General features: G+C 32.5%; 2 protein-coding genes across 6 annotated transcripts in view; both read left to right on the top strand.

The window, feature by feature from the left end:
* The first annotated feature begins 5,613 nt into the window (after positions 1-5,613).
* LOC119601601 (E3 ubiquitin-protein ligase MIB2) overlaps positions 5,614-27,728 on the top strand; it is a 184,610-nt gene continuing 162,495 nt past the window's right edge. Inside the window, exons 1-2 of one of the 5 annotated variants that reach the window (XM_037952632.1) lie at positions 5,695-5,715; positions 5,830-5,874. The gene's annotated coding sequence lies outside the window, so the exon portion shown is untranslated. Of the gene's footprint in view, positions 6,043-27,728 lie in introns of all 5 variants that reach the window. The other 4 variants (XM_037952629.1, XM_037952627.1, XM_037952633.1 and 1 more) reach the window with 4 other exon arrangements.
* On the top strand, positions 17,566-18,277 carry LOC119601603. Its single transcript, XM_037952635.1, has 3 exons — positions 17,566-17,748; positions 17,797-17,948; positions 18,006-18,277. Exons 1-3 carry the CDS (start codon positions 17,630-17,632, stop codon positions 18,275-18,277), a joined length of 543 nt encoding a protein of 180 aa, XP_037808563.1. The 5' UTR covers positions 17,566-17,629.

The following is a 27,728-nucleotide window of genomic DNA, read 5'->3' as shown; positions in this document are numbered from 1 at the left end:
TTAATGATGTGGAAGCTTGTATTGATATATCATCTTTGCTCGAAAACACAGCATCAAGAATTGTGTCAGACTTTTCAGAAGACCAACTAAGGAAAATTCATAACTGTGATGTTGTCTTAATGTGTAAGTGGGGATGTGACGGTTTATCAGCACTTCCAGAATACAAACAAGCTTGTGGAAGTCGGACATTGGCAGACTACAAAAGTGTATTTATGTCATCATTAGTGCCATTACGAATTCGTTCATATTCCCTTAATCCATCATCGTCAAGCATCGGAAATTCATTTGAAGATATATGGATCAATACAACTCCGGGTTTAAAAAATTTTTGTAGACCCATTGGATTTGAATATATAAAGGAGTCAAAGAAAACAACAAAAGATTTAGTGGAATATTTAAAAGATAAAATAAATGCACTGGAGCCCATTTGCATAAAAATAAAGGAATTCTCTATTAACGTATCATATCAGCTAAGCTTAACAATGATTGATGGAAAGGTCAGCAATGCCATAACAGAAACTTCTTCCTTCTGGAGATGCTCAATATGTAATGAGAAAAAGTCGCAATTCTCAAATATAAACAAAAGCAGAGTATTAATGAAGAAGTCCTGTCTTTCGGAATTTCACCACTTCATGTCAGAATACGATTTTTGGATTACTTTTTACACATAGCATACGACCTCAAATATAGAAGTGTGCCAGAGAATCTTACTAAATCAACAAAAAATAATGAAGAATTGAAAGAACTGAGAGCTGCGGAAAAAAGCAGAATCCAAGAAGAATTTAAAGTTCAGATGGGATTAAACATCGACAAACCACTTCCAAGTTGCGGTAGTACAAATGACGGTAATACGGCGAGAAGGTTTTTTCGTGATTTTAAAATTACTTCAAAAATAACTGGAATCGACAAGGAGTTGCTTCGAAGAGTTAACACTATTTTAATGGCACTGAATAGTAAACATAAAATTAATGGAAATCGATTTGGGGAATATACATCTGAAATTTCTAAATTACTTGTATCTCTGTATCCATGGAGGGAACTAACACCAACAGTACACAAAGTATTGTGTCATGGTCAAATAATAATTGAATCGAATATTCTTCCACTTGGAGAGTTAACAGAAGAAGCCCAGGAAGCGAGGAATCGAGATTTTAAGCATGTTCAACTATTCAGCTCAAGAAAATGCTCCAGGCAATCACAGAATGAAGATATTTTTAATAGTTTACTTCTATCTTCTGATCCTGTTCTTTCAACTATGCGAAAAAGATGGATTTGTTATGAAACTCTATCATCTCAAAACAAGGAAGATTTAAAGGACTTATATTACCTTCTGGATATGTATACCGATATGACGGATTATTTTATAGAAAATAAGTAGTGTTAGGAATTAACTATATAAGTATGTTGTAAGAATTAATTGTATTATGTTTAAGATAAACAGTTCAAATAAAAAAAGCTATTATACTAGCTGATGATATTGTATTAAATTGTGTTTTATGTTTCGGTGGGCGGGAAAGGTGGTTTGTGTGGGGTGATTTAGGTGTTGTTGTGCGTGGCTCATAATAAAATTATAATTTTTTTATTGTATATACAATGTTATAGTCTTTAATAAAATAATTAACTAAATAATTTTTAAAAATTGTCCAAATATTTTATTCAACACCAAATGTATGTTCTGTCATACTTAATACTAAAATATGAAAAAGATGAAATTAAAGGACACAGGTTTAAATGAACATATTTTTGAATGTAATTGAGATATTGGCTTGAAATTTTTTGTAAAGGGTCGAGAATTTCCATATCTAACTAAAAAATGATATTAAGGGACTAAATTGTTGTAGCTATCTGCGACCCTATTAAAATTTTGATATAAATCATAGTTTTAGAAACTAAACAAATATGTAATATATGACAAAATCTTTATTTATGAACAAAACTCAATGAAATTTTCAACGCTTGTTAAATTTGTCATTTCAAATAAGAAAATGCAAAAAATTGAAAAGGTCAAAGGGCATCCCGCAATTCCTAAAAATAGGAATGAAAATCCCCAAAATGGGATTTTTTACTTTTTTGCCCATAGGGTCCACATTTCTTTCAGGGCTGGGAAAATACTTTTGGAGTAAATAGAAAACATATTGAGGTTTCCAAAACTGCTTTCAGTTTTCTGATCCCAGCTATGGGATTTTAGAACATGTCGCCCAAAGTTGAAGTTTTGATAAAAAAATAGGTCATATTCGGAAGGACGCAGTGGCAACATTTTCAAAAAAATAGGACAAGTTTTTTACGCCAAAGCGTTCTGCGTAAAGAGACCTTTTAGAAAACTATAAAATTGTTATATGTTCTTAAAGAAAATTTTATTTTATTAATAAAAGAGTTAAGACACATTTTTGGCAAAAAACGGCAAAAATCTAAATTTTTTTGAATTTTTAAATTAAAAAACGTATATTTTTGGATCTGTAAATGATATTGATCTGAATTTTTTGTATATTGTTGGAAATTTTGTTGTCTAACTAACAAGAAAAAATTGAGTCCATTTGGTCCAAAATTACGCCCGGTATTCAAAAAAAGGCGGACCAAGGTATTGTAAATTTTGTATCACTAAATTTTTAAATGCCTATAACTCGGATATTATAAGAGATAAGTAGTATGTCCAAGCATGTTTTTTCAAGATCTCGTCGAGCGCTTTCAGAAAATATCTTTGTATTTGGGTGAAAAACAAAAAAATGGCACGAGTTTAAAAATTTTACATGTCGTAGGTACCCTATTTTGAGCCGCCACAGCGCCGTCCCTGAGGCATCTGCAAGGTTCATCTTCAAAACTTAAACTCGAATACTCCTTGGCTATGCTCACGCCAAATTTTATTTCGATCGGATCAGCCGTTTAGAAATGCCAGATTTATTTCCAAAAAATTTCCATTCTGCCCCACTGTGTGGTGTAGGGTATCATATGGTCGGCCAAGCCCGACTATACTTTCTTACTTGTTTTCTTTATAAAATTTATATTTTTTGATGATTTCAAAATTTCAAATATTTGTTTGCAATATTCATAACTTTCATAAAACAATTTATTTTTTTCTTTAAATGATTCCCATTTTGTATGCAGTAAATTATTTTTATTTGGATGTATCAAAGAGAAATAAATATTTACCTGTCGAGAAATAAAAAATATTACTTATTATAATTAAAAAAAATTAAATCTAGGCCAAGCTTTTTTCAGTTGTACTTAAGCTCTTTAGCTCTCTTTGCCACAAACAAAAAGACTTTTGCCAGCTATCAACGATTTCATTCCAATCATCGCTTTCATCATCCAATTCGATTACACTTCGAAGCGTAGAATGATTTTTGTCCTCAGGAATATAATTCATAATTTTTCCTTTTTGATTTCATATTGACGTATTTTGAGTATAGTTTCTCGGAAGGATTTTTAACGCGCCGTGGTATAAAATAGTATTCATAAAAAATTTTAAATTACATTATAAGAGTTTTTAATTGTTGATTGAATTTTAAAAAGTACTTACCTGGACATTTTTTCATTAGGAAAAACTTGACAAATCTCTTCGACTAGATTAGAAAAATTTCTTGGAGACAATGATCTGTTGCAAAATAAGGAGTCTTCAATTATTATATTGATTAACTCATTCCTATTTCAGTCTGTAAGAGTATAGACCTTTTGAAGTATAATATTGCTTTGCCTTTCGCTTAGAAAGTGTTAGAATGTCAATTTAAAAAACTGTAGATATTTTGCCGGTTAAAATATTTTTGTATGAAAATTGCCAATTTAACCTTACTATATAACCACACATTGAGATAATGTTGGTGAGTCTATAAAAATTATTTTTGATACATCTTGTTTCTTCCATGTAAATAACTTTTCACGAAATTCCAAACGAAGGCCCTCCAGAGTAATAATTTCCTTTAAGTCTTCAGTTTTTATATATTGGAGAGATCTGTACGTAATATGCACCTCTAAAATGGAATTAAAAATATGTAAATCCTTCTGTTAAGAACATAACCTCAATTTACATGTTAAACATGCATAAGGTTACATACAACTTACCTTTAAGAAATGGCATTATGATGACCAAATCAAATTTTTTAATAAATTCATTAACAGATAGCTTTCGGCGTCCACCAAAGCCCCGATATCATTTTGTTCCTGATAAATCTCATCATATTTTTCCATTTTTTCACTCAGAGTTTTTTGTGTCATTATATTTATCTATTTCTGCCGTATTTTTGTATTAATAAAATTTTTTGATATTATTTTTTTTTTTTTTGTTTTTTACAAATTTTATTTTAATTTCACTTTAAAAACACATTAATTTTAACAAAAACTTTAAAACTTTTAGAAAATTACTCCGTGTGCAATTTGTAAATGACGCTTAAAAAGAAAATGGCGTTAAATTAGAATTTGTAAAAGTAATAAACTTATTTCAAAATATTTTATTTTTAAATTAAACCTTCGAAAAAGGGTGTGGTCAAATAATAGAAATAAAAATATTTTGGAAAAATATATGGAAAATTATTTGTATCTATAAAACAAAAATTAAAATTTTTAATTCAAATACGTCTCATTTTTACTTCATTGTAATAATAAAAAATATAATCATAATGTAATAAGAAATCAATTTCGTTTTTTAAATGTTTAGCTTGAAAAATCCAAAAAGTGCATTTTTTTATTTAAAAAGGAATTTTTTTATACATATAATAGAATATATGTATATACTTTGTATTTAGTAACGAGTGTTTTTTGAATTTAAGCAATTTATTGGAAAACAGGGTATTATCAGTCTTATATAGCATTATGTAGTTCAGTGACTTAACTCAGTCCATATCATGGAAAAACAAACGGCGCTTGAGGTAATAACTTATTCTAATTGATAAAATTTTCTGTTAACAAAAACCTTACGGTAACATTGCATAATACGGCCACCAAAAGTTTGACATTTAAGGGAAGTTTATTAAAAACTTCACTATGATTAGTTACTTTCGTGACGTGTTGTCAAAAGTTAAGGCGGAAGTACAGAACACGCGTTGAGGCGGGAACGCGTTAACCGCTTTTCAAACTTTTTCGCTTTATAAGCGGCAAGTTACACACCACGCGTCATTTTGATCTCTCTTTTAATGTTTTTTAGGACTATTACTGTTTTAAAAAATCCACATTTTTATATTTTTTAATATTTTTCTTCCATTGTTGAAGAAATTTATTTCATTTTAGTTATTCTTATTCTACACAAAACAAAATACAACCCTGATCAGCTGCCGACGCGTCAAAAGTTGAAAGTTGCTGAACTTTTCGCGGCAGACGCGTTACAAACTACAATGTGTAACTGAAATGTGTAAATGAAAATACACTATTTCAACTTTTTTTGACAGGAGCCTATAACGCGATACCGCGTACAACGCGCGTTGTGTAATTCCACCTTTAATTTGTTTCTTTTGGCACAAAAATGTTTTTGAAAAAAGTACCATTATGTTAACAAAGTTAAAAAAGTAGTGGTGGTTCAGTACAATATCAAAATTTCGGTTTTCCATCCCTGATCTAGAGTGCAATAAAGTAATATTACAGTTTGGCATCTCTACATTACCAAATTTTCGAACGTATTTGCCATAACCTTATACCATCTAAACACATCATACATATTAAAATGACGTAAATATTTCGAGAAAATTATACTTTTCTAAACATTAAACTGGGGTATTGTTTACATTTAAGGTACAAAAGGATATTGAAAATATTTTTCAGAAAATAATACTTGATTATTATAAATATTAAAAAATCTGCAAATATAAATAAATCTAAACATTTGTGTATATTTAACTTTTATAGTGAATTCGTTTTCATCTGACAAAAAAAAATTAAAATTGTCAAGGGGTATGTTTAATACAAAATTATTGACAAAACACCATGAACATCATTCAAGTTAAAATGATTATAATAATTTAGGCTTTCAAAATGATTTATTAACTAATGCCTTAAGAAATTTGAAGCAGAATCAATAGTAATAGTGTAATTTTGTGGATTGGCTAACTTTTGTAATATGTAAGTTTGGAGATGTTCGTATGCAAATATCGTCACCTTAATATAAGTATGTAATATCTAACATTTACATTTTACTCGTAAAGTGAAAGAATCCTTATTAAAAGTGGATGGATAAAATGAAAGAAGCACAGATTAAAATATTTATTAAAATTTGGAAATAATGTTTTCTACTGAATTATATACATATGTACATATACAGTGTCTCTCATAAGTATTCGAATTTAATGTATTATGAAAACAGACATTTTTTTATAATAGATTTTGTGGGAAAAATAATAAAATAAATTTATTATGTTGTCCAGACAGTTCTTAAATTTTATATCACATTTTAAAAATTAAAAAAAAAAAAAATAATTTACTTAAACTAATTTAACTTTTTTAAAAAAGTATAAAAAATAGCTTCACAAAAGTATTCGAATTTTTTGTATAAATCATATTTAGATTAGCATTATGAAGTAAAAATAAATAATTAAAATGAAATTAATGTTTTGTATAGTAGCCTTTGTTTTTAAAAACAACATCCAAGCGTCGTGGGACCGTTTCTACCAATTTATGGAATAGTTCTGGCGTTATTATGTCCCATTCTTCATGCAAAGCAACCGTATGGTGGTTTTGGAGGATAATGAGTGATTTAAAAGTTGTTCTTGTAAATATAACCACAAATTTTCAATGGAGTTTAAGTCCAGACATTAACTCCATTGAAAATTAGCATGCAAATTCTGCTCTAAAATTGACAAGTGGACCTTGTAGTCTATAATTACAATAATAAATTTAAGCAGTCCAACACCGTGGACAGACACAGAACCCCAAAATATGGCTGAGCAACTTGGGTCCTTTACAGTTGGTTTTAAATTAGATAATTCCAAGGCATCTCCAAGCTTTCGCCATATCATTTGACGCCCATCTGAGCCAAAAATATTATATTTGTTCTAATCGTCGAAGATAACCTTCTTCCAGAATCCAATATTCTTACTTATGGGTCTATTTTCGGAGTCAAGACACTTAACATCGATTAACTTCGATATGAGCGGTTTCCACCTTGGTACTTGACCATGCAAATTATTGCTCCGTAGTATTTTGCGCACAATTTCGACACTAATTTTTATTCACAGGACTGTCCTGAGTTCGTTGTTAATTTTTGGAGCTGATAGATGATGGTTCCTACGGTATTTCCTCAGTATTTCTCTGTCGTCCTGTATTGACAGCAGTTTTGGACGACTTGATAATGGTAAATACTCGATGGAATTCTTTGTTCCATGCGTGTAATGACAAAATATATTGTCGATGGGAATAGATCAAACATTTCCTATATGTATTTAATTGATCGGCCTTGATTATACAGATATAAATTAATTTTTTAATTTGTATTGATCAACTCTTTTTCTTTGAACTTTTTAAACGCTTACACAGGAAGGATTTACAACATAATTATGCAAATTTCCAAAAAATATAATGTTAAATATTCCATATAACCACTACCTGAATAATGGGTTAATTAATGGGCAATATAACACGTGTTCAGGGATTCTAAAAAAGTTCTTAGAAAAAATTCGAATATTTTTGCGCAGTACCTGAAATTACCCTTTTTGGGTTTTTTCCATTTTCTTGGAAACCATTAATGAGTTTTTATTACTTTTTTCCTGTATTTTAAATAATATTATTATTTTAAAGTAGCATTATAAAATAACACAGTAATTCATAAAAAATAATAAATTCGAATATTTATGTGAGACACTGTACATATATACAGTGTCTCACATAAATATTCGAATTTATTATTTTTTATGAATTACTGTGTTATTTTATGATGCTACTTTAAAAATAATAAAATTTGTTAATGAAATTTTATTAATTTTTATTATTTTTACGAAATACAAGAAAAAAGTAATAAAAACTCATTACTGGTTTCCAAAAAATGGAAAAAACCCAAAAAGGGTCATTTCAGGTACTGCGCAAAAATATTCGAATTTTTTCTAAGAACTCTTTTAGAATACTTGAACACGTGTTATATTGCCCATTAATTAACCCATTATTCAGGTAGTGGTTATATGGAATATTTAACATTATATTTTTTGGAAATTTGCATAATTATGTTGTAAATCCTTCCTGTGTAAGCTCTTAAAATGTTCAAAGAAAAAGAGTTGATCAATTCAAATTAAAAAAATAATTTATATATGTATAGTCAAGGCCGATCAATTAAATACATATAGGAAATGTTTGATAGATTCCCATCGACAATATATTTTGTCATTCCACGCATGGAAAAAAGAATTCCATCAAGTATTTACCATTATCAAGTCGTCCAAAACTGCTGTCAATATAGGACGACATAGAGATACTGAGGAAATACCGAAGGAACCTTCATCTATCAGCTCCAAAAATTAACAACGAACTCAGGACAGTCCTGTGAATAAAAATTAGTGTCGAAATTGCGCGCAAAGTACTAGGGAGCAATAATATGCATGGTCATGTACCAAGGTGGAAACCGCTCATATCGAAGTTAATCGATGTTAAGTGTCTTGACTTGAAATAGACCCATAAGTAAGAATATTGGATTCTGGAAGGAGGTTATCATCGACGATGAGAACAAATATAATATTTTTGGCTCAGATGGTCGTCAAATGATATGGCGAAAGCTTGGAGATGCCTTGGAATAATCTAACTTAAAACCAACTGTAAAGGACCCAAGTTGCTCTGTCATATTTTGGGGTTCTGTGTCCGTCCAAGGTGTTGGACTGCTAACATTTATTATAGTAACCATAGACTAGAAGGTCCACTTGTTAATTTTAGACCAGAATTTGCATGCTAGTACCACCAAAATGGAGCTTTAACCCATTTTGGTGGTACTAGCCTGCAAATTCTGGTCTAAAATTGACAAGTGGACCTTCTAGTCTATGGTTACTATAATAAATGTTAGCAGTCCAACACCTTTTCAATGGAGTTAATGTCTGGACTTAAACTCCATTGAAAATTTGTATATATTTGCAAGAACAACTTTATAATCACTCATTATCCTCCAAACCACCATACGGTTGCTTTGCTTGAAGAATGGTACATAATAACGCCAGAACTATTCCATAAATTGGTAGAAACGGTCCCACGTCGCTTGGAAGTTGTTTTTAAAAACAACGGCTACTATACGATATATTAATTTCATTTTAATCATTTATGTTTGCTTCATAATGCTAATCTAAATATGATGTATACAAAAAATTCGAATACTTTTGTGAAACTATTTTTTGCACTTTTTGCTAAATTAGTTTAAGTAAATTATTTTTTTAACATTTTTTAAAATGTGATATATATACAGTGGACGTCCACTAGTACGAATTATATAGTTTCAGGCCCTTTCGTAATACCGAAAAATTCGTATTATTGAACAACACATTTTGTATGGTTAAATTCAAATAATACACATAAAATAGTGGATTTTATTTATTTTTGTTTTATTTTTCATGAAAAATTACATAACGGAACAAAATATAATAAATGTGTATTATTTTAAATAAATTTCTTGTACATAAACAGGCATAAAAGGGACATATTTACGTATATGAATTGTTGAAATGAGATATACATATGTAGAAGGTTTTAAATTTTAATGTTTTTAAAAAGATGTGTGCCAAAGACAATTTGCAATTTACATATGTGTTCTAAAATGTATTAAAATGTTCAGATTACATAAAACTTTTATTAGAAACTTGAATGGAATATACCACAATTCTCTAATTTATAATTTTCTCTTAAAAATTAAAATAGTTATCCTTAAACCCATTGTTTGGAATGTGGAGTCACACTACTTTCAAAATTAACAGTTCATACATACATAGGTATATAAATATCATTTTACTTATTAAAAAATCCATCATTTAACATCGATGTTTATTACATTGTAAAATGATTCTTACGGCTTTTTCAATAACAGTGCTTTTGAGGCTTCAATATTGTTCTCATCAGAGTTATTGTCGGGAACTAACAAAATACTTTCCTCATTGGCGTTATCATCCAATTTAATTTCTTCTCTTGGGTCATCAAAATTCCAATAAAATAAATTAATAACACTAAATAATTGTTGATTTGTAAATATACATGCAGTAAATTGTGTGTATAGGATTTTTAAAAATACAAAACACTATATATATATATATATATATATATATATAGTGGATATATATATATATATATATATATATAGTGGACGTCCAATAGTACGTATACTCTTTATTACGAATATCCAATAATACGAATGGCAAAATTGTTGCATTGTCTACTCTATAGTACGAATAAAGTCACAATTTTTCTGTTCGATAGTACGAATAACGCATTTTTTATGGGAATTTTGGTTTTATTTACGTATGAATGAAGTTTTTATTATGTTTTTATCTTATTATTTTGGTATCATTCACCTTAAGCTCAGTAATTTTGAAGTTTTTTTTGTATTTATTACAAGTGTTTTGTATTTTTAAAAATCCTATACACACAATTTACTGCATGTATATTTACAAATCAACAATTATTTAGTGTTATTAATTTATTTTATTGGAATTTTGATGACCCAAGAGAAGAAATTAAATTGGATGATAACGCCAATGAGGAAAGTATTTTGTTAGTTCCCGACAATAACTCTGATGAGAACAATATTGAAGCCTCAAAAGCGCTGTTATTGAAAAAGCCGTAAGAATCATTTTACAATGTAATAAACATCGATGTTAAATGATGGATTTTTAATAAGTAAAATGATATTTATATACCTATGTATGTATGAACTGTTAATTTTGAAAGTAGTGTGACTCCACATTCCAAACAATGGGTTTAAGGATAACTATTTTAATTTTTAAGAGAAAATTATAAATTAGAGAATTGTGGTATATTCCATTCAAGTTTCTAATAAAAGTTTTATGTAATCTGAACATTTTAATACATTTTAGAACACATATGTAAATTGCAAATTGTCTTTGGCACACATCTTTTTAAAAACATTAAAATTTAAAACCTTCTACATATGTATATCTCATTTCAACAATTCATATACGTAAATATGTCCCTTTTATGCCTGTTTATGTACAAGAAATTTATTTAAAATAATACACATTTATTATATTTTGTTCCGTTATGTAATTTTTCATGAAAAATAAAACAAAAATAAATAAAATCCACTATTTTATGTGTATTATTTGAATTTAACCATACAAAATGTGTTGTTCAATAATACGAATTTTTCGGTATTACGAAAGGGCCTGAAACTATATAATTCGTACTAGTGGACGTCCACTGTATATATATCACATTTTAAAAAATGTTAAAAAAATAATTTACTTAAACTAATTTAGCAAAAAGTGCAAAAAATAGTTTCACAAAAGTATTCGAATTTTTTGTATACATCATATTTATATTAGCATTATGAAGCAAACATAAATGATTAAAATGAAATTAATATATCGTATAGTAGCCGTTGTTTTTAAAAACAACTTCCAAGCGACGTGGGACCGTTTCTACCAATTTATGGAATAGTTCTGGCGTTATTATGTCCCATTCTTCATGCAAAGCAACCGTATGGTGGTTTTGGAGGATAATGAGTGATTATAAAGTTGTTCTTGCAAATATATACAAATTTTCAATGGAGTTTAAGTCCAGACATTAACTCCATTGAAAATTTGATGAAAGAAGATACTTAGTGTTGTAAATGATCAACATTTTCACGTACCAGGTCGTGTATTTTAGAACGTTTTTCTGTTGAAAAATAAATTGAATGGGTTAAAGCTCCATTTTGGTGGTACTAGCATGCAAATTCTGGTCTAAAATTGACAAGTGGACCTTCTAGTCTATGGTTACTATAATAAATGTTAGCAGTCCAACACCTTGGACGGACACAGAACCCCAAAATATGACAGAGCAACTTGGGTCCTTTACAGTTGGTTTTAAGTTAGATTATTCCAAGGCATCTCCAAGCTTTCGCCATATCATTTGACGACCATCTGAGCCAAAAATATTATATTTGTTCTCATCGTCGATGATAACCTCCTTCCAGAATCCAATATTCTTACTTATGGGTCTATTTCAAGTCAAGACACTTAACATCGATTAACTTCGATATGAGCGGTTTCCACCTTGGTACATGACCATGCATATTATTGCTCCCTAGTACTTTGCGCGCAATTTCGACACTAATTTTTATTCACAGGACTGTCCTGAGTTCGTTGTTAATTTTTGGAGCTGATAGATGAAGGTTCCTTCGGTATTTCCTCAGTATCTCTATGTCGTCCTGTATTGACAGCAGTTTTGGACGACTTGATAATGGTAAATACTTGATGGAATTCTTTTTTCCATGCGTGGAATGACAAAATATATTGTCGATGGGAATCTATCAAACATTTCCTATATGTATTTAATTGATCGGCCTTGACTATACATATATAAATTATTTTTTTAATTTGAATTGATCAACTCTTTTTCTTTGAACATTTTAAGAGCTTACACAGGAAGGATTTACAACATAATTATGCAAATTTCCAAAAAATATAATGTTAAATATTCCATATAACCACTACCTGAATAATGGGTTAATTAATGGGCAATATAACACGTGTTCAAGTATTCTAAAAGAGTTCTTAGAAAAAATTCGAATATTTTTGCGCAGTACCTGAAATTACCCTTTTTGGGTTTTTTCCATTTTTTGGAAACCAGTAATGAGTTTTTATTACTTTTTTCTTGTATTTCGTAAAAATAATAAAAATTAATAAAATTTCATTAACAAATTTTATTATTTTTAAAGTAGCATCATAAAATAACACAGTAATTCATAAAAAATAATAAATTCGAATATTTATGTGAGACACTGTATATATGTACAGTGTCTCACATAAATATTCGAATTTATTATTTTTTATGAATTACTGTGTTATTTTATAATGCTACTTTAAAATAATAATATTATTTAAAAATTTTTAATGAAATTTTATTAATTTATATTATTTTTACGAAATACAGGAAAAAAAGTAATAAAAACTCATTAATGGTTTCCAAGAAAATGGAAAAAACCCAAAAAGGGTCATTTCAGGTACTGCGCAAAAATATTCGAATTTTTTCTAAGAACTTTTTTAGAATCCCTGAACACGTGTTATATTGCCCATTAATTAACCCATTATTCAGGTAGTGGTTATATGGAATATTTAACATTATATTTTTTGGAAATTTGCATAATTATGTTGTAAATCCTTCCTGTGTAAGCGTTTAAAAAGTTCAAAGAAAAAGAGTTGATCAATACAAATTAAAAAATTAATTTATATCTGTATAATCAAGGCCGATCAATTAAATACATATAGGAAATGTTTGATATATTCCCATCGACAATATATTTTGTCATTACACGCATGGAACAAAGAATTCCATCGAGTATTTACCATTATCAAGTCGTCCAAAACTGCTGTCAATACAGGACGACAGAGAAATACTGAGGAAATACCGTAGGAACCATCATCTATCAGCTCCAAAAATTAACAACGAACTCAGGACAGTCCTGTGAATAAAAATTAGTGTCGAAATTGTGCGCAAAATACTACGGATATATATATATATATATATATATATATATATGCAGTGTAACTATGAAAGTCAAGGTAAACTATGAAAAGAAACCAAATTTAATAACATATTTTGTGTGCAAAAAAAAAAAAAAAGAAAAATAAATTAATTTGTTATATTGTCTACACAGTCCTTAGGTTTGATATCACGCTTTTTAAAACTTGAAAAATTTACATTTACTTAAATCAAATTAGCTTTTTTTAAAAAAGTCCATAATATTACTTCACAAAAGTATACGAATTTTTCCTGTATTTCATATTTGATCATATTATACGAAACACAAATTTTAGAATCGAATTGTTTTTATGCTTTAAATTGTTTTAAGGGGTTACTATCAACCGAAATGATATAGTATTTTTGGCACATTTGGTCCACAATTTTTGGGGATTTGTACCCTCTTTTTATGTAATATCATATTTTCTCTTTTTTCCAGAGATAAAACCAAAATTTGATATTGGGATTTAATAGACCCCTTGGAGTATATAAAAATAGTATTTTTTGTTACAAGAATCTGTATTTAAACGATCCAAGATATATTATTGACATCATTATTCTGTCGCTAATTCAATATATTGGATATTCAATATATTGAAGTCCATTTTCATAATACTAGGGTCAAAAATTTTCAGGGAAAGTTTTCTTGTATATATTCTCTTAGATATCAGCTTTTATATATTTTAAGTTTTCAATGTATTGTGGAAGTGTACAACTCCAAAACATGCCTCAAAGAAACACCATTCAATATGGTAGAATCATTATTTTTATATACCAATGACCTCCAGGCTGCAAGCCACTATATCATTATGGTATAACTCAAAAATATCGATATCTGTTTAAATATTGATTACTATGATCAAAATAAACCCAAAATTTTGGACTTACAGTTTTATTGTAAAGTTGCGAATAGTAAAAACCGAAATCTACTGTATAGGATGACGTTTTGTAAAGACATGTTTTGGAATTGTATACCGATATAATGTATTGAACATTTAAAATATATTAGTGCTAATATGTACATGAATGTATACTAGCCAACTTTGTCGGAAAATATCGACCCTAGTGGTACGAAAAGGGACTTAAGATCCATACAATTCAATTAGAAACAGAAGAACGATACCAAAAATACATCTTGGAACTTTAAGTACAGATCCTTATAACAAAAATTATTATTTTTAGATACCTCAAGGGGTCTATTAAATCCCAATATTAAAGTTTGGTTTTATTTCTGAAAAAAGAAGGAAAAAAATTGCAAATATGATAAAAAAAAATCGCCATTTTAATGATATTACATGAAAAGATGGTACAAATGCTGCAAAATTGTGGAACAAATGGGCCAAAAATATATAATTTCGGTTGATAGTAAGCCGTTAACACAATTTTAAGCAAAAAACCACTCGATTATAATTTTTGTGTTTCGTATAATATGGTCAAATATGAAATACAGGAAAAATTCGAATACTTTTGTGAGGCAATTTTATGAACTTTTTTTTTAAAATTTAAATCAATTTAGGTAAATGTAATTTTTCCAAATTTTAAAGAGTGTGATATTATACCTTAGGACTCTCTAGACAATATAAAAAATTTAATTGTTCATTTCACACACAAAAAATATTAAATTATGTTTCTTTTCAAAGTACAACCAAATTCGTACAGTGGTGGAACAAGTAATAGAAACGACTTTATTTAGTGGTGAAACTAAATTTTCTCAAAAAGTACCCGTTAGAATTTGATGATTTGTATCTTAAATAAAAGGTATTTTGGTCTACTTTCCTATTATAAATGGTGTTTGTAAGTTTTTTTTGCTCCATCGTATTTTATTGGTATTTAAAAAAATTGGCATTGGAAAAAATAATAGAAACGATTCACAGTATTACACTGGGGACATAAGCTGAGATTTCTTAAATTGCGTTCTGTATTTATTTTTAAAAATTTGAATTGAAAATTATATTCCCAATATCAAAATATAATGTTTCCCTCGGTTCTTTATGTTAACGTGTGTTTTTTTCAACGCCTGGTTGACCATATGAGCTCTGACGGCTGAATTGGGGCCACGACTTTCAAATTTTCTTAAATAAAAAGTTAAAACAGTGAAAGAAATTGCTTAACATTGATAAATTACTTAAAAAATTAGTTCTTGAAAAGATTTCGAGCCGAAGATGTTTTGAATCCGCTTATAGATAACGATAATCCACCGATTTTTGGCCCCAATTTTGAGCAATATTTCACATTTTGGCAATTCAACCCGTTCTTGGTTAAAATGGAGCTTAAATATCAAAGTATCTTGATGGACAGGTAAAACAAGATGAATTTAAAACTAAAATTTCAAGAAATGTAAAAATTTCGAAAATTAATTTTAAATTTAGGTATAGTACTGTTCGGGAATTAATACTAGTATAGACCCAATAAGATCTACTGCAAAAAATAAAATAGAATGTTTTTAACCGAAGGAAATAAAATATGTTTTTTATTTCATTACCTTTTCTAAAATCTAATACGTTTATTTTATGGAAAAAATTACAAAGAATATTCTTTCTGATGTTTTAATATAATAAGGTGCATTTTATCTGAACTTACGGTACAGTAGACTACCTAAAATTCGAACTGAATTTTTAAATTTTTTAGGTTTTGTGAACTTTTTGTGTTAAATTTAACTTATTTTAGCATTATTTCACAAGTCCATCAATATACTTTGATATTTAAGCTCCTTTTTAACCACCAAGAACAGGTCGAATTGCAAAATAGCGAAATATTGCTCGAAATTTGGCCCGAAATTCGGTGGATTGTCCTTATCTATAAGTGGGTTCAAAACTTTTTCTTCTCGAAATCTTCTCAAAAACTAATTTTGTAGATAATTTAACCATTAGAAGACATTTCTTTCAATATCTGAAATTTTTATTTAAGAAAACTTGAAAGTCGGGACTCTGATTCAGTTTTCAGGATCCATATGGTCAATGAAGTTTCGAAAAAACAAATGTTAACATAAAAATTAAAGTAAAAAGTATACTTTTATATTAAGAATTTCATTTATAATTAAAATTTTTAAAAATAAGTACAAAACGTAGTTTAAGAAATCTCAGCTTATGTCCCCAGTGTAATACTGTGAATCGTTTCTATTATTTTTTCCAATGCCATATTTTTTAAATACCAATAAAATACGATGGAGCAAAAAACTTACAAACTCCATTTATCACAGGAAAATAGACCTAAATACCTTTTATTTAAGATACAAATCATCAAATTCTAACGGGTATTATATATAATATATAATATATATAGTAAATTTATATAGAAAATTTAGTTTTCACCCGAAAATAAAGTCGTTTCTATTATTTTTTCCACCACTGTATATAATATCACCATCAGAAAGTTACTTGAACTTTCTTAATACAAATATTAGTATCCCGATGAAATTTTTAATATGTTCTTCAGATGAAAACCAACATCAATTATTTGATTTAATAATAGATTTCAATTCATATTTGATCAAAGTCTTCACAGAAAATACTCTGAATGTGTTTTGACCAGAGACAGAAAATAATTATTTATTTAGTTTATTCATTCTTATACAGAATCCTTGAAATTTTTGCTTAAAAAATCAGTATGAAAGAATCGTCCCAGAAATGTTTTGAATGTACCAAAAGATTTCAAGTGAGTGAAGATAAATATGCCGGGTTAAATACGTTTTTCATGTAAGAGAAAAAAACATCGCATGCGACAAAAAAGTATTTAATACTTGAAATAAGCGTATTTTCACATATTTGTACAGATTTTTACACATACAGGTCTGTCACACATTCCGATAGGAATGGTTCAATTCCGTAGTTACTATTCCGATCGAATTTATTTTGCTTCTTTGGATTCCGATCGAATTTGTAAATCCCTAAATATTTTAAGTTGTCGGCTTTTTGATTTTTGTGTGGCAATGATTAATGTAAAAGAACAGGGAAAAGAAAATACAAAAAATTTAATTAAAATACAAAAATAAGAAAATAAAAAAAATCTCAAAATGCCAGGAATTTCAATTGTTGCAGCAATCAATGCTCAGGAACGTCAAGAATCTGTTGAAAAACTACGTCGGAAAATATTGAGGGATGCTTCAGATCCTCTTTCATATCCCAGTGCAGTGTAAGCAATTTTAAAGTCTTTAATTTATTAAACTAATTCCTGTATCAGATTTGTTAGCTATTACCGCCTCAGCAAGGAGGCTTTTATTATGGTTTTGGAAAAATTGAGCCCACATCTCCAAAGTTCAACAATTCCTGTAATTATACAGTTGTCCACAACACTTAGGTTTCTAGCTACAGGTGCATTTCAAGGCGTTATAGGTATTGATCTCATATTTTTTATGGTAAACCTTCTTCAGTTCAATAATTCATTTCTAGCTAAAGATGTGGATATCAGTTTAGGTAGGAGCACAGTTTCAACAATAATGTGGAGAGTAATAAATGCAACTGAGAACATAATATGCCCACAATGGATAAAGCTTCAAATGTCAGCAGATGAAATACAAAATTCAAAAGCTCATTTTTTTAATAAATTTCATGTACCAGGGGTAATAGGATGTATTGATGGTACGCACGTCAAAATGAACAAGCCATCAGAAGACGAATCTTTATTTTTAACAGAAAAGGATCATTTAGTGTTAATGCTATGATCGTAAGATAGATTTTTCATTAGTTTTCTTCTTAATAAGTAATATTATGTTGTTTAAGATATGTGATTACAAAATGAAAGTCTGTGCTGTGGATGCATGCAGACCTGGGTCTTGCCATGATTCGTTCATTTGGAATATGAGCAGAGCACGAACTTTTTTTCTGAATAATTATTCCAATGGAAATAAAAATTCATGGCTATTGGGAGATTCCGGCTATGGTTTAGAGCCATTTTTAATCACGCCATACAAAAACGTAACAATTGGAACGTTAGAGCACAAATTTAACCAAAAGCATGCATCAGCCCGCAATATTATAGAACGAACAATTGGGGTATTGAAAAGCCGATTTAGGTGCTTGCTTGGGACATTGCAATACACTCCACAAAAAGTTGTAAAGATAATAAATGTGTGCTGTGCTTTACATAACATTTGTAGAGAGTACAACGTAGAGTATGAGGATATTATAACGACGAACGAAAATGACGAGAATTATGATGAAGATGTAGAGGAGATATCTGGTAGAGATATGTTTAATGTTGCCCAACGAATAAGAAACAATATTGCTGCTCAATTGAATTAAAAACAGTGTTTAAAACAATTCAAGTATTATTATTATTTTAAATTAAATTAAAAATACTATTTAAAGAAACATTTTTGGAATCCATATGTACTTTAAAATAAGATTTCAATCATATGAGATCATTTAGAATTCAGAAGCTATAGGGAATTATTGACGCATTGATTTTTTGCGTTCTATTTCAAGTTTTAAAGATTCTATTTCTAATAATTTTAACTTCAATTCATTTTTCTCTTTTATCTGCTTTTGAGTTTCCTTATCATTTATTTTTCTGTCAGTAAAATGACTTTCCAAGATATTACATAGCCTATCTAATTTTTGATTTTGGCATCTTATTTCATCGCGTTGTTCTTCCATTAAATTAACTATAGATTTTAAGTAATTGTTTTCTTCTGCCAGAAGTTTATTTAAATCTGGTGTTAATGGTGTATGAGGATTGCATGGAGTTCGTGGTCTTTTACGTTTAGGGTCAGGAGATGTGTTAGGCAAGGTCGCTTCTTTGATGATATGGTTGTATTTTTGTCTGCGTGTTCCTGATTTTCTAAAGCACTCCGAGGTGTTGAAGGTGCTATAACGTCTAAATCAGTTGAAGTTTCCTTATTAGAATCACACAACAAATTTTCTAAAACTGTTTCAGCAAAATCTTTGGATCCAACTAAGCCATCTACAGCTCTATAAATTCCTGTCAGCCTTGCTACCGATTCCTCTACATCCGATAATATGTATTTGTTGAATTGACCACCACCAGTTTTTTGGTTTTCTTTTTTATTGTCACACAATTTGTTTTTCACATACACCTTCCAATCAGCCCATGTTTTTTTCCAACCATTGCAATCCTTGGAAGGAGGCCCAGAGGAATTCAGTTTTTCCGTTAATTCTATCCATAGTGCCTCTTTTGTTACTCGGTCTCCCTTGACATACCCTTTGGCTATATCTTGATGTTGCTCCATAAAATCGAGGAAAATCTTTTCCTGTTCAGGATTTCTATGTTTTCCCCTAAAGAATTAAAAATGAATAACATTTTCAAAATAATTTTAAATTTATCTTACATTTTAAATTACTTTTCTTTTTGTTTTGTTTTGTCTATGCTTTGTGTTGCCAGTATGTGAAATTCTATAAAACTCTTAGATTTACTATAGAAGAAAATGTGGTTTGCTCAAAAAAAAAAATTGTGGCAATACTACATTCCTAAAAGCAATTTTTGTTGAATTTTGTTTAAAAACTTCTAATTTTGTAATAAAATATACAAACATTTAAATAAAGTGCAATATAATAATGAAAAACAGTGTTCAAATGGTTTATATTTAAAGTTTCATAAGTTTTCTTTCATGTTAAATAATTAAAAACATCAATTCCACTTTCAAAACTAAAAGTGGTTTCATTCCGAAAAAAAATTTCGTTTTACTTATTCTGAAGAAGTAAAATACGGAATTAATTCCACTTTCGATCGGAATGGAATTCTGTGACAGGCCTGATAATTGTAAAAATAATGCACATATATCCTTAAAATTATAATTTTAAATTGCAGATAAAAACACTTTAAGAAATTCATTAAGTTATATGGCAAATATAAACCCTTCTATCTTAAAAATATGCAAAACACAAAGTCATCGAACTATCGAAATATGCAGAAGTTTTATCAAATACAAAATTTTTAAAGTTTTTGAAAATAAGTGTAAAATTATTAGTTTATGAGAGATGTGATCAGTGTACTTTCGCATCTCGGAGTACGCAACCCAGTGAAAAATACAGGCAATCAATTATACTCTTAAAAATTCTGAGTTCTTACAGTGACCACTATTTTTGAAAAAATATTTTTTTCATATATGAGTTCTTGGAGGGATGTGGTCACTGTGACCATATCCTTCGACCTCGGAGAGTGTAAACCAATGGAGAGCATAACCCATAGTTTATGCTATCTAACTGCGTTTTTAGTTTTTCCAAATTGAGTTTGTGGAAATTTATAAGATTTTTTGAAAATTTTATTTTTTCATATATGTATGAGTTCTTGGAGGGATGTGGTCATTATGACCATATCCTTCGACCTCGGAGAATGAAAACCAGTGGGGAGCATAACCAATAGTTTATGCTATCTAACTGCGTTTTTAGTTTTTCCAAATTTATTTTGTGGAAATTTATAAGATTTTCCGAAAATGCAATTTTTTCATATATGAGCTCTTGGAGGGATGTGATCACTATGACCATATCCTTCGACCTCGGAAATTGAAAACCAGAGGAGAGCATAAATAATATTTATGCTATCTAACTGCGTTTACAGTTTTTCCAAATTGAGTTTGTGGAAATTTATAAGATTTTTTGAAAATGTAATAGCTTCATATAAAAATCCTTTGAGGGATGTGGTCACTATGACCATATCCTTCGACCTCGGAGAATGAGAACCAGTGGAGAGCATAAACCATAGTTTTTGCTATCTAACTGCGTTTTTTTTTTTCATACACACTGTTTTTTTTTTTTTTTTTCTCGGGGGAGTTTTCCAGATTTTTTCCTACCGAGCGCGTCCCCGGGTGGCGGATAGGGGGTGGTGATGGACCATCTGTCCTCTCCCAGCTTTAATTTCACTTAAGCTGAGGGAGGGCAGATTGTCCACCACCTGGGAATATTATATTCCCCGCGGACCAAAAAACTGGAAAAAAAAAAAAAAAAAACAAATATGGAAAATAAAAATGAAAAGATAAAAGTTACGGTGCAGGGCCTAAATAACCCAGTACCGGCGGCAAGTGTTGATCTACTCGCGAGTCACGTGTCGTCGTCATCCTGCAATCGTGAGCAGAATACTACTACGGAGGTGGGTACCTTGGCCTCCGTGGCGGACAATGCGTCAAGTGTACAGCATGCCGCTGGCAAAAATATAGGGGTGAAAGAGAAGGATGTACTCGGAGAGAGCTCTAAGCTACCTCAGCCTTTAAATATAGGTGAGGGTTCCGACTCTGAATCCTCAGATGATAATAAAAATAATACCATTATAGCAAATCCCAAAAAGGATGAAGTAGAGCAAATGGTGAAAGAGGTGAGTGATAGCATAGCTAAACTACCTATTACTAAGAAAAGACTTTCTGGAGCACAGAGGAGGAAGTTGAAAAAGATGCTTCAGGAAATCATAGTTAGTCAATCCCACGACACTCCAAAGGAAAAATCGGACTCTCTCACAAGATCTGAGGCAAAAAGGATCAGGTCTCCCGAGGAGTTGACAACTGAGAATAAACCTAAGAAGAAAAAGAGCTCCCCGTCTTCTAATACACAGTCGAAGCCAAGCCATACTTCACTCAAAGGAATCTCAAGTGAGAATCCTGCGAGTAAGGGTGACAACGCCAAGCCAGATATTCCGAAGACGAACACGTCGGCGAAATCAACCTCGAAGGTAAGGGAATCTCAAAAGAAGCCCCGAAAAACGAGGAAGGAGAAGCTAGACGGAGGAAAAGGAAAAGAGCCGCCATCTTACGCCAAAGTTGCCAGAAGTAGGCACCGGGACGATCTCTGCTATGCAGTTTACGATGCCGGTAATCCGACAGGCAAAATTCCAATAGACCAACAGAGTAAAATAGAAGACCTGGTCAACAATAAGATAGTGGACCATGCAATCGCTTCAAAGGGCAAACAACCAATAGAGAGCGAGAGCTGCGAGTTCAGCATGGGCGTGATGTTGATGAGGTTGGCATCTCACCAATGTGTTAGCACCCTAAAGAACTTGGTGGAAAGTATCCCTCCTCCCTGGGACGGCGCTAGGCTGGGACTGGCAAAGAAGAGCGAGCTTCCGGTGCTCCTAAAGTCCACTGTCTACATAAAAGGATGGGGCAGTAAACTGGCTAATGAACGTATACTGGAAATTCTTGGAGGTCAAAATGCTGAGCTGGCCGTGGAAAAATGGGATGTCTTTTACAGGAAAGAAGAACCTGAGGGAACTTTATTTGTAATAGGTATCGACCAGGTACCAGGTACCAAATATGGAAAATAAAAATGAAAAGATAAAAGTTACGGTGCAGGGCCTAAATAACCCAGTACCGGCGGCAAGTGTTGATCTACTCGCGAGTCACGTGTCGTCGTCATCCTGCAATCGTGAGCAGAATACTACTACGGAGGTGGGTACCTTGGCCTCCGTGGCGGACAATGCGTCAAGTGTACAGCATGCCGCTGGCAAAAATATAGGGGTGAAAGAGAAGGATGTACTCGGAGAGAGCTCTAAGCTACCTCAGCCTTTAAATATAGGTGAGGGTTCCGACTCTGAATCCTCAGATGATAATAAAAATAATACCATTATAGCAAATCCCAAAAAGGATGAAGTAGAGCAAATGGTGAAAGAGGTGAGTGATAGCATAGCTAAACTACCTATTACTAAGAAAAGACTTTCTGGAGCACAGAGGAGGAAGTTGAAAAAGATGCTTCAGGAAATCATAGTTAGTCAATCCCACGACACTCCAAAGGAAAAATCGGACTCTCTCACAAGATCTGAGGCAAAAAGGATCAGGTCTCCCGAGGAGTTGACAACTGAGAATAAACCTAAGAAGAAAAAGAGCTCCCCGTCTTCTAATACACAGTCGAAGCCAAGCCATACTTCACTCAAAGGAATCTCAAGTGAGAATCCTGCGAGTAAGGGTGACAACGCCAAGCCAGATATTCCGAAGACGAACACGTCGGCGAAATCAACCTCGAAGGTAAGGGAATCTCAAAAGAAGCCCCGAAAAACGAGGAAGGAGAAGCTAGACGGAGGAAAAGGAAAAGAGCCGCCATCTTACGCCAAAGTTGCCAGAAGTAGGCACCGGGACGATCTCTGCTATGCAGTTTACGATGCCGGTAATCCGACAGGCAAAATTCCAATAGACCAACAGAGTAAAATAGAAGACCTGGTCAACAATAAGATAGTGGACCATGCAATCGCTTCAAAGGGCAAACAACCAATAGAGAGCGAGAGCTGCGAGTTCAGCATGGGCGTGATGTTGATGAGGTTGGCATCTCACCAATGTGTTAGCACCCTAAAGAACTTGGTGGAAAGTATCCCTCCTCCCTGGGACGGCGCTAGGCTGGGACTGGCAAAGAAGAGCGAGCTTCCGGTGCTCCTAAAGTCCACTGTCTACATAAAAGGATGGGGCAGTAAACTGGCTAATGAACGTATACTGGAAATTCTTGGAGGTCAAAATGCTGAGCTGGCCGTGGAAAAATGGGATGTCTTTTACAGGAAAGAAGAACCTGAGGGAACTTTATTTGTAATAGGTATCGACCAGAAATCCATGGCTAGTCTTGCCAAGAATAAAGGAAGGGCTTACTTCGCCTCTAAATCTGTCATATTCAAAATTGGGAAGGTGCCGATTGGAAGGGCTGTTACAACAAGCCTCGAAAAGGACACTAAAAAACCTAAGACCACAGCATCAGTATCCACTACTGATAACGTTGAGGAGTCAAATCCTAAAATCGAGGAATTTACCATTAACTCGCCAGAAGAAAGTGTAGTTGCCCTTTCCAAAATTGGGAAGGCGCCGATTGAAAGGGCTGTCAAAACCGGCCCCGACAAGGACACTAAAACACCTAAGACAGTACCCAAAGCATCATTAGCAAGTACTAGCAATGTTGAGGAGTCAAATCCTAAAAGCGAGGAGGAAATCACTCACCCGCCAGAAGACAGAACAGCAATGCTCTCCAGAATTGGGAATGTGTCTATTAAAAATATTGCTATTCCTATGCCTCATAAGGACACCGCAGTGCCATCAACAGTACTCACTGCATTAATAGCCACTTCAGGCTATCCGGAGGAGTCAAATCCAAAGAGCGAGGAGGTGACCACCAACTCGTTGGAAGACAGTTTAATGGATGACCATGATTGAGGTTATCCAAATAAACCTCCATCGGAGCGAGACAGCTACCAACGCTCTGATGGCTAAAATCAACACAGGTAAAATACATATAGCTTTAATCCAGGAACCTTGGACGATTCGCAACAAGGTTTCTGGATTAAATCACGTAAATTTCCAACTTTTCTACGCTGATACAGGATCTCGCCCGAGAACATGTATCTTATGTCACAAGAACTTATGTTTTCTCCTCTCAACAGGATTATCAACATCGGATGCAACGGTGCTGAAGCAAGGTCGTGGCAACATATTCCTTGCATCTATTTACCTGCCTTTCGATTCTCCGACACTACCACCAACGTCGGATCTGATGAAATTGGTTGAAGAGGCACAAAGGAAAAATAAGAAAATTGTAATAGGTTGTGATGCCAACTCGCATCATGTAGCTTGGGGTAGTACAAACACCAATCGCAGGGGACAAGCCCTCATGGATTTCTTTAATACTAAAGACTTGATAACATTGAACTTAGGTAATAAAGCTACCTTCGTCAATAGAATCAGAGAAGAAGTATTAGATATAACTATATGTTCAGAAGAGCTTATAAACGAAATTCAGGATTGGAGAGTTTCGGACGAGCACTCCTTTTCTGATCATCGGTACATAAGATTCAAAATACTAAGGCCACCACCAAAGCCGATAAAGTTTCGGAATAAGTCTAAAACTAATTGGACAATGTTCGGGACCTTACTAAAGAACCGTTTAGGTCAGGACACTTTTCAATGTCGAAATAAAGAGGATATAGATGCCAAAGTGGAAACGTTCACAAGTGCCCTGGTTGAATCGTTCGAGGACAGCTGCCCTCTGCGAGAGCGGAGATCTGCCCAGGAAAAACCCTGGGTAACTGGGGAGATCCGGAACCTTGGGAAGACTCTTCGCAAACTATTTAACCGGGCACGGCGTAAAAAGACCGCAGTATACTGGGATGAGTATCGTAATAAACTTGGTGAATATAAGAAAATCGTTCGAAAAGCCAAACGAGACTCCTGGAAACTTTTCTGTGAACAGGTAGATAGCGTAAATGACGTATCGAAGATAAAAAAATTCCTATCCAAAACTCATGTCCAACCGGAATCTATGATCGATGACACGGGCAGGAGGCTTGAGGATATGGAGGAGACAATGAAACTCCTAATGGATTCTCATTTCCCACCCGGTATATCGAATAACATAGATGAACCGATATTGGAGGAAGGGGAGGGTAACACGGAAATAGTTATTACAACTGACATGGTGAAAGGGGCAATCAAGAGCTTTGCTCCCTATAAAGTTGCAGGACCGGATGGAATTTTCCCGGCACTTTTGCAGATGGAGGCGGGACTGGTTTCCGTACATCTGTCACAGATATTCACTGCATGCTTAAAATTGGCATATAACCCAGTTAAATGGCAGGATGCAAGGGTAATATTTATACCCAAACCAGGGAAACCTAGCTATGCGACACCTAAGTCCTATCGACCGATAAGTCTTACGTCCTTCCTACTTAAAACCTTGGAACGGATAGTCGATAGCATGGTTAAAAGCAGCATACCATACAATGACCTTAAATATAAGCAGCATGCTTATGTAAAGGGACGATCGGTGGAAACCGCTTTAAATGAAGTTGTCCACTACATAGGTGAATCTTTCGATAGCAAACTGTATACACTGGCAGTATGCATTGACATCGAAGGCGCTTTCAATAACGTGCACACTGATACCCTTATCCAATCCCTAGACCAGTTTTATGTTGACCGGGTGCTCCGTAACTGGATCAACTACATGCTAAGGAACAGATGGATAAGCTGCGAGATGTACGATATAACTATCAGGAAAAAGGTATTTCGCGGTATACCACAGGGTGGCATTTTGTCACCTTTACTCTGGGTCACCACGATTAATAGCCTCCTAAGGACCCTAACCGAGAAAGGACTTAGACCTGTCTGCTATGCAGACGATGTCGTAATACTTTTAAAGGGAAAGGATCCAAATTACTTGTGTAGAAGAGCTGAGGAGGCTCTGAATACGGCCTTGAGCTGGGCTCAACCGAGAGGCCTCAATGTTAACCCGGCGAAGACGGAAATCTGTCTTTTCACAAGAAAGACAAAAATTTCTACATATACTGAACCTTGCTTCTTGGGCAAGAAGATACCGGTGACAGACAAAGTTAAGTACTTAGGTGTAATACTTGACCGGAAATTAAAATGGAGACACCACATAGAGGATAGGATCAACAAGGCACATCGGTGCTGGGCGATATGTAGGAGAACCATAGGCATGAAATGGGGTCTTAGTCCTACTATGACAAATTGGCTTTATAAAAGTGTAATTAGACCAATTCTAGCTTATGCTTCAATAATCTGGTGGACTGCTTTGGACAAAAAGTGTAATATCAAACTACTACAGGGAGTTCAGCGTACATGCTGCTTGGGTATAAGTGGTGCCATGTGTACTACTTCAACCAAGGCTCTGGAAACGTTGCTAGATATTCCACCCATTGAAACATATATAAGATATGAGGCGGCGCTTACAGCCGAACGGCTCTTTACTTTAGGCGAACTGGCCAAAAACGGTTATAGGACACGTCATCAATGTATACTGGACACATTGGAAGGTTATACACATTCATCGGACGTGCCTGATCGCATACCAGACACTGAATATGTCAGAAACTTTGAAACGCTAATCCCAGATAGAATGTCTTGGTCAAGCGGATCATTAGAGCAAATACCAGTAGGAATCCGTTGCTACACGGATGGCTCTAAATTAGGGGACAAAGTGGGTCTGGGGTTCTATATTGAAGACCCAGAAACAGAAATATACCACCGTTTACCTAATCATAACACAAGCTTCCAGGCAGAAGTACGAGCAATAACGGAATGTGTAAATTGGATTAGAATAAATATGGCGCCCACAGGGCTTAATATATTTACCGACAGCCAGAAGGCAATTTGTGCGATATCAGGTGATAGAATTAAATCTAAGACCGTATTGGATTGTAAGAAAGCTTTAACTTAATACTCTCCCAGAGGTAAG

This window comes from Lucilia sericata, unplaced genomic scaffold (genome assembly GCF_015586225.1).
Source record: "Lucilia sericata isolate MDLA Ls3-8-SP2 unplaced genomic scaffold, ASM1558622v1 Contig000177F_arrow, whole genome shotgun sequence".
NCBI classification, from domain to species: domain Eukaryota; kingdom Metazoa; phylum Arthropoda; class Insecta; order Diptera; family Calliphoridae; genus Lucilia; species Lucilia sericata.
The sequence above is the reverse complement of the archived record's forward strand: the minus strand, read 5'-3'. Positions and strand labels throughout refer to the sequence as shown.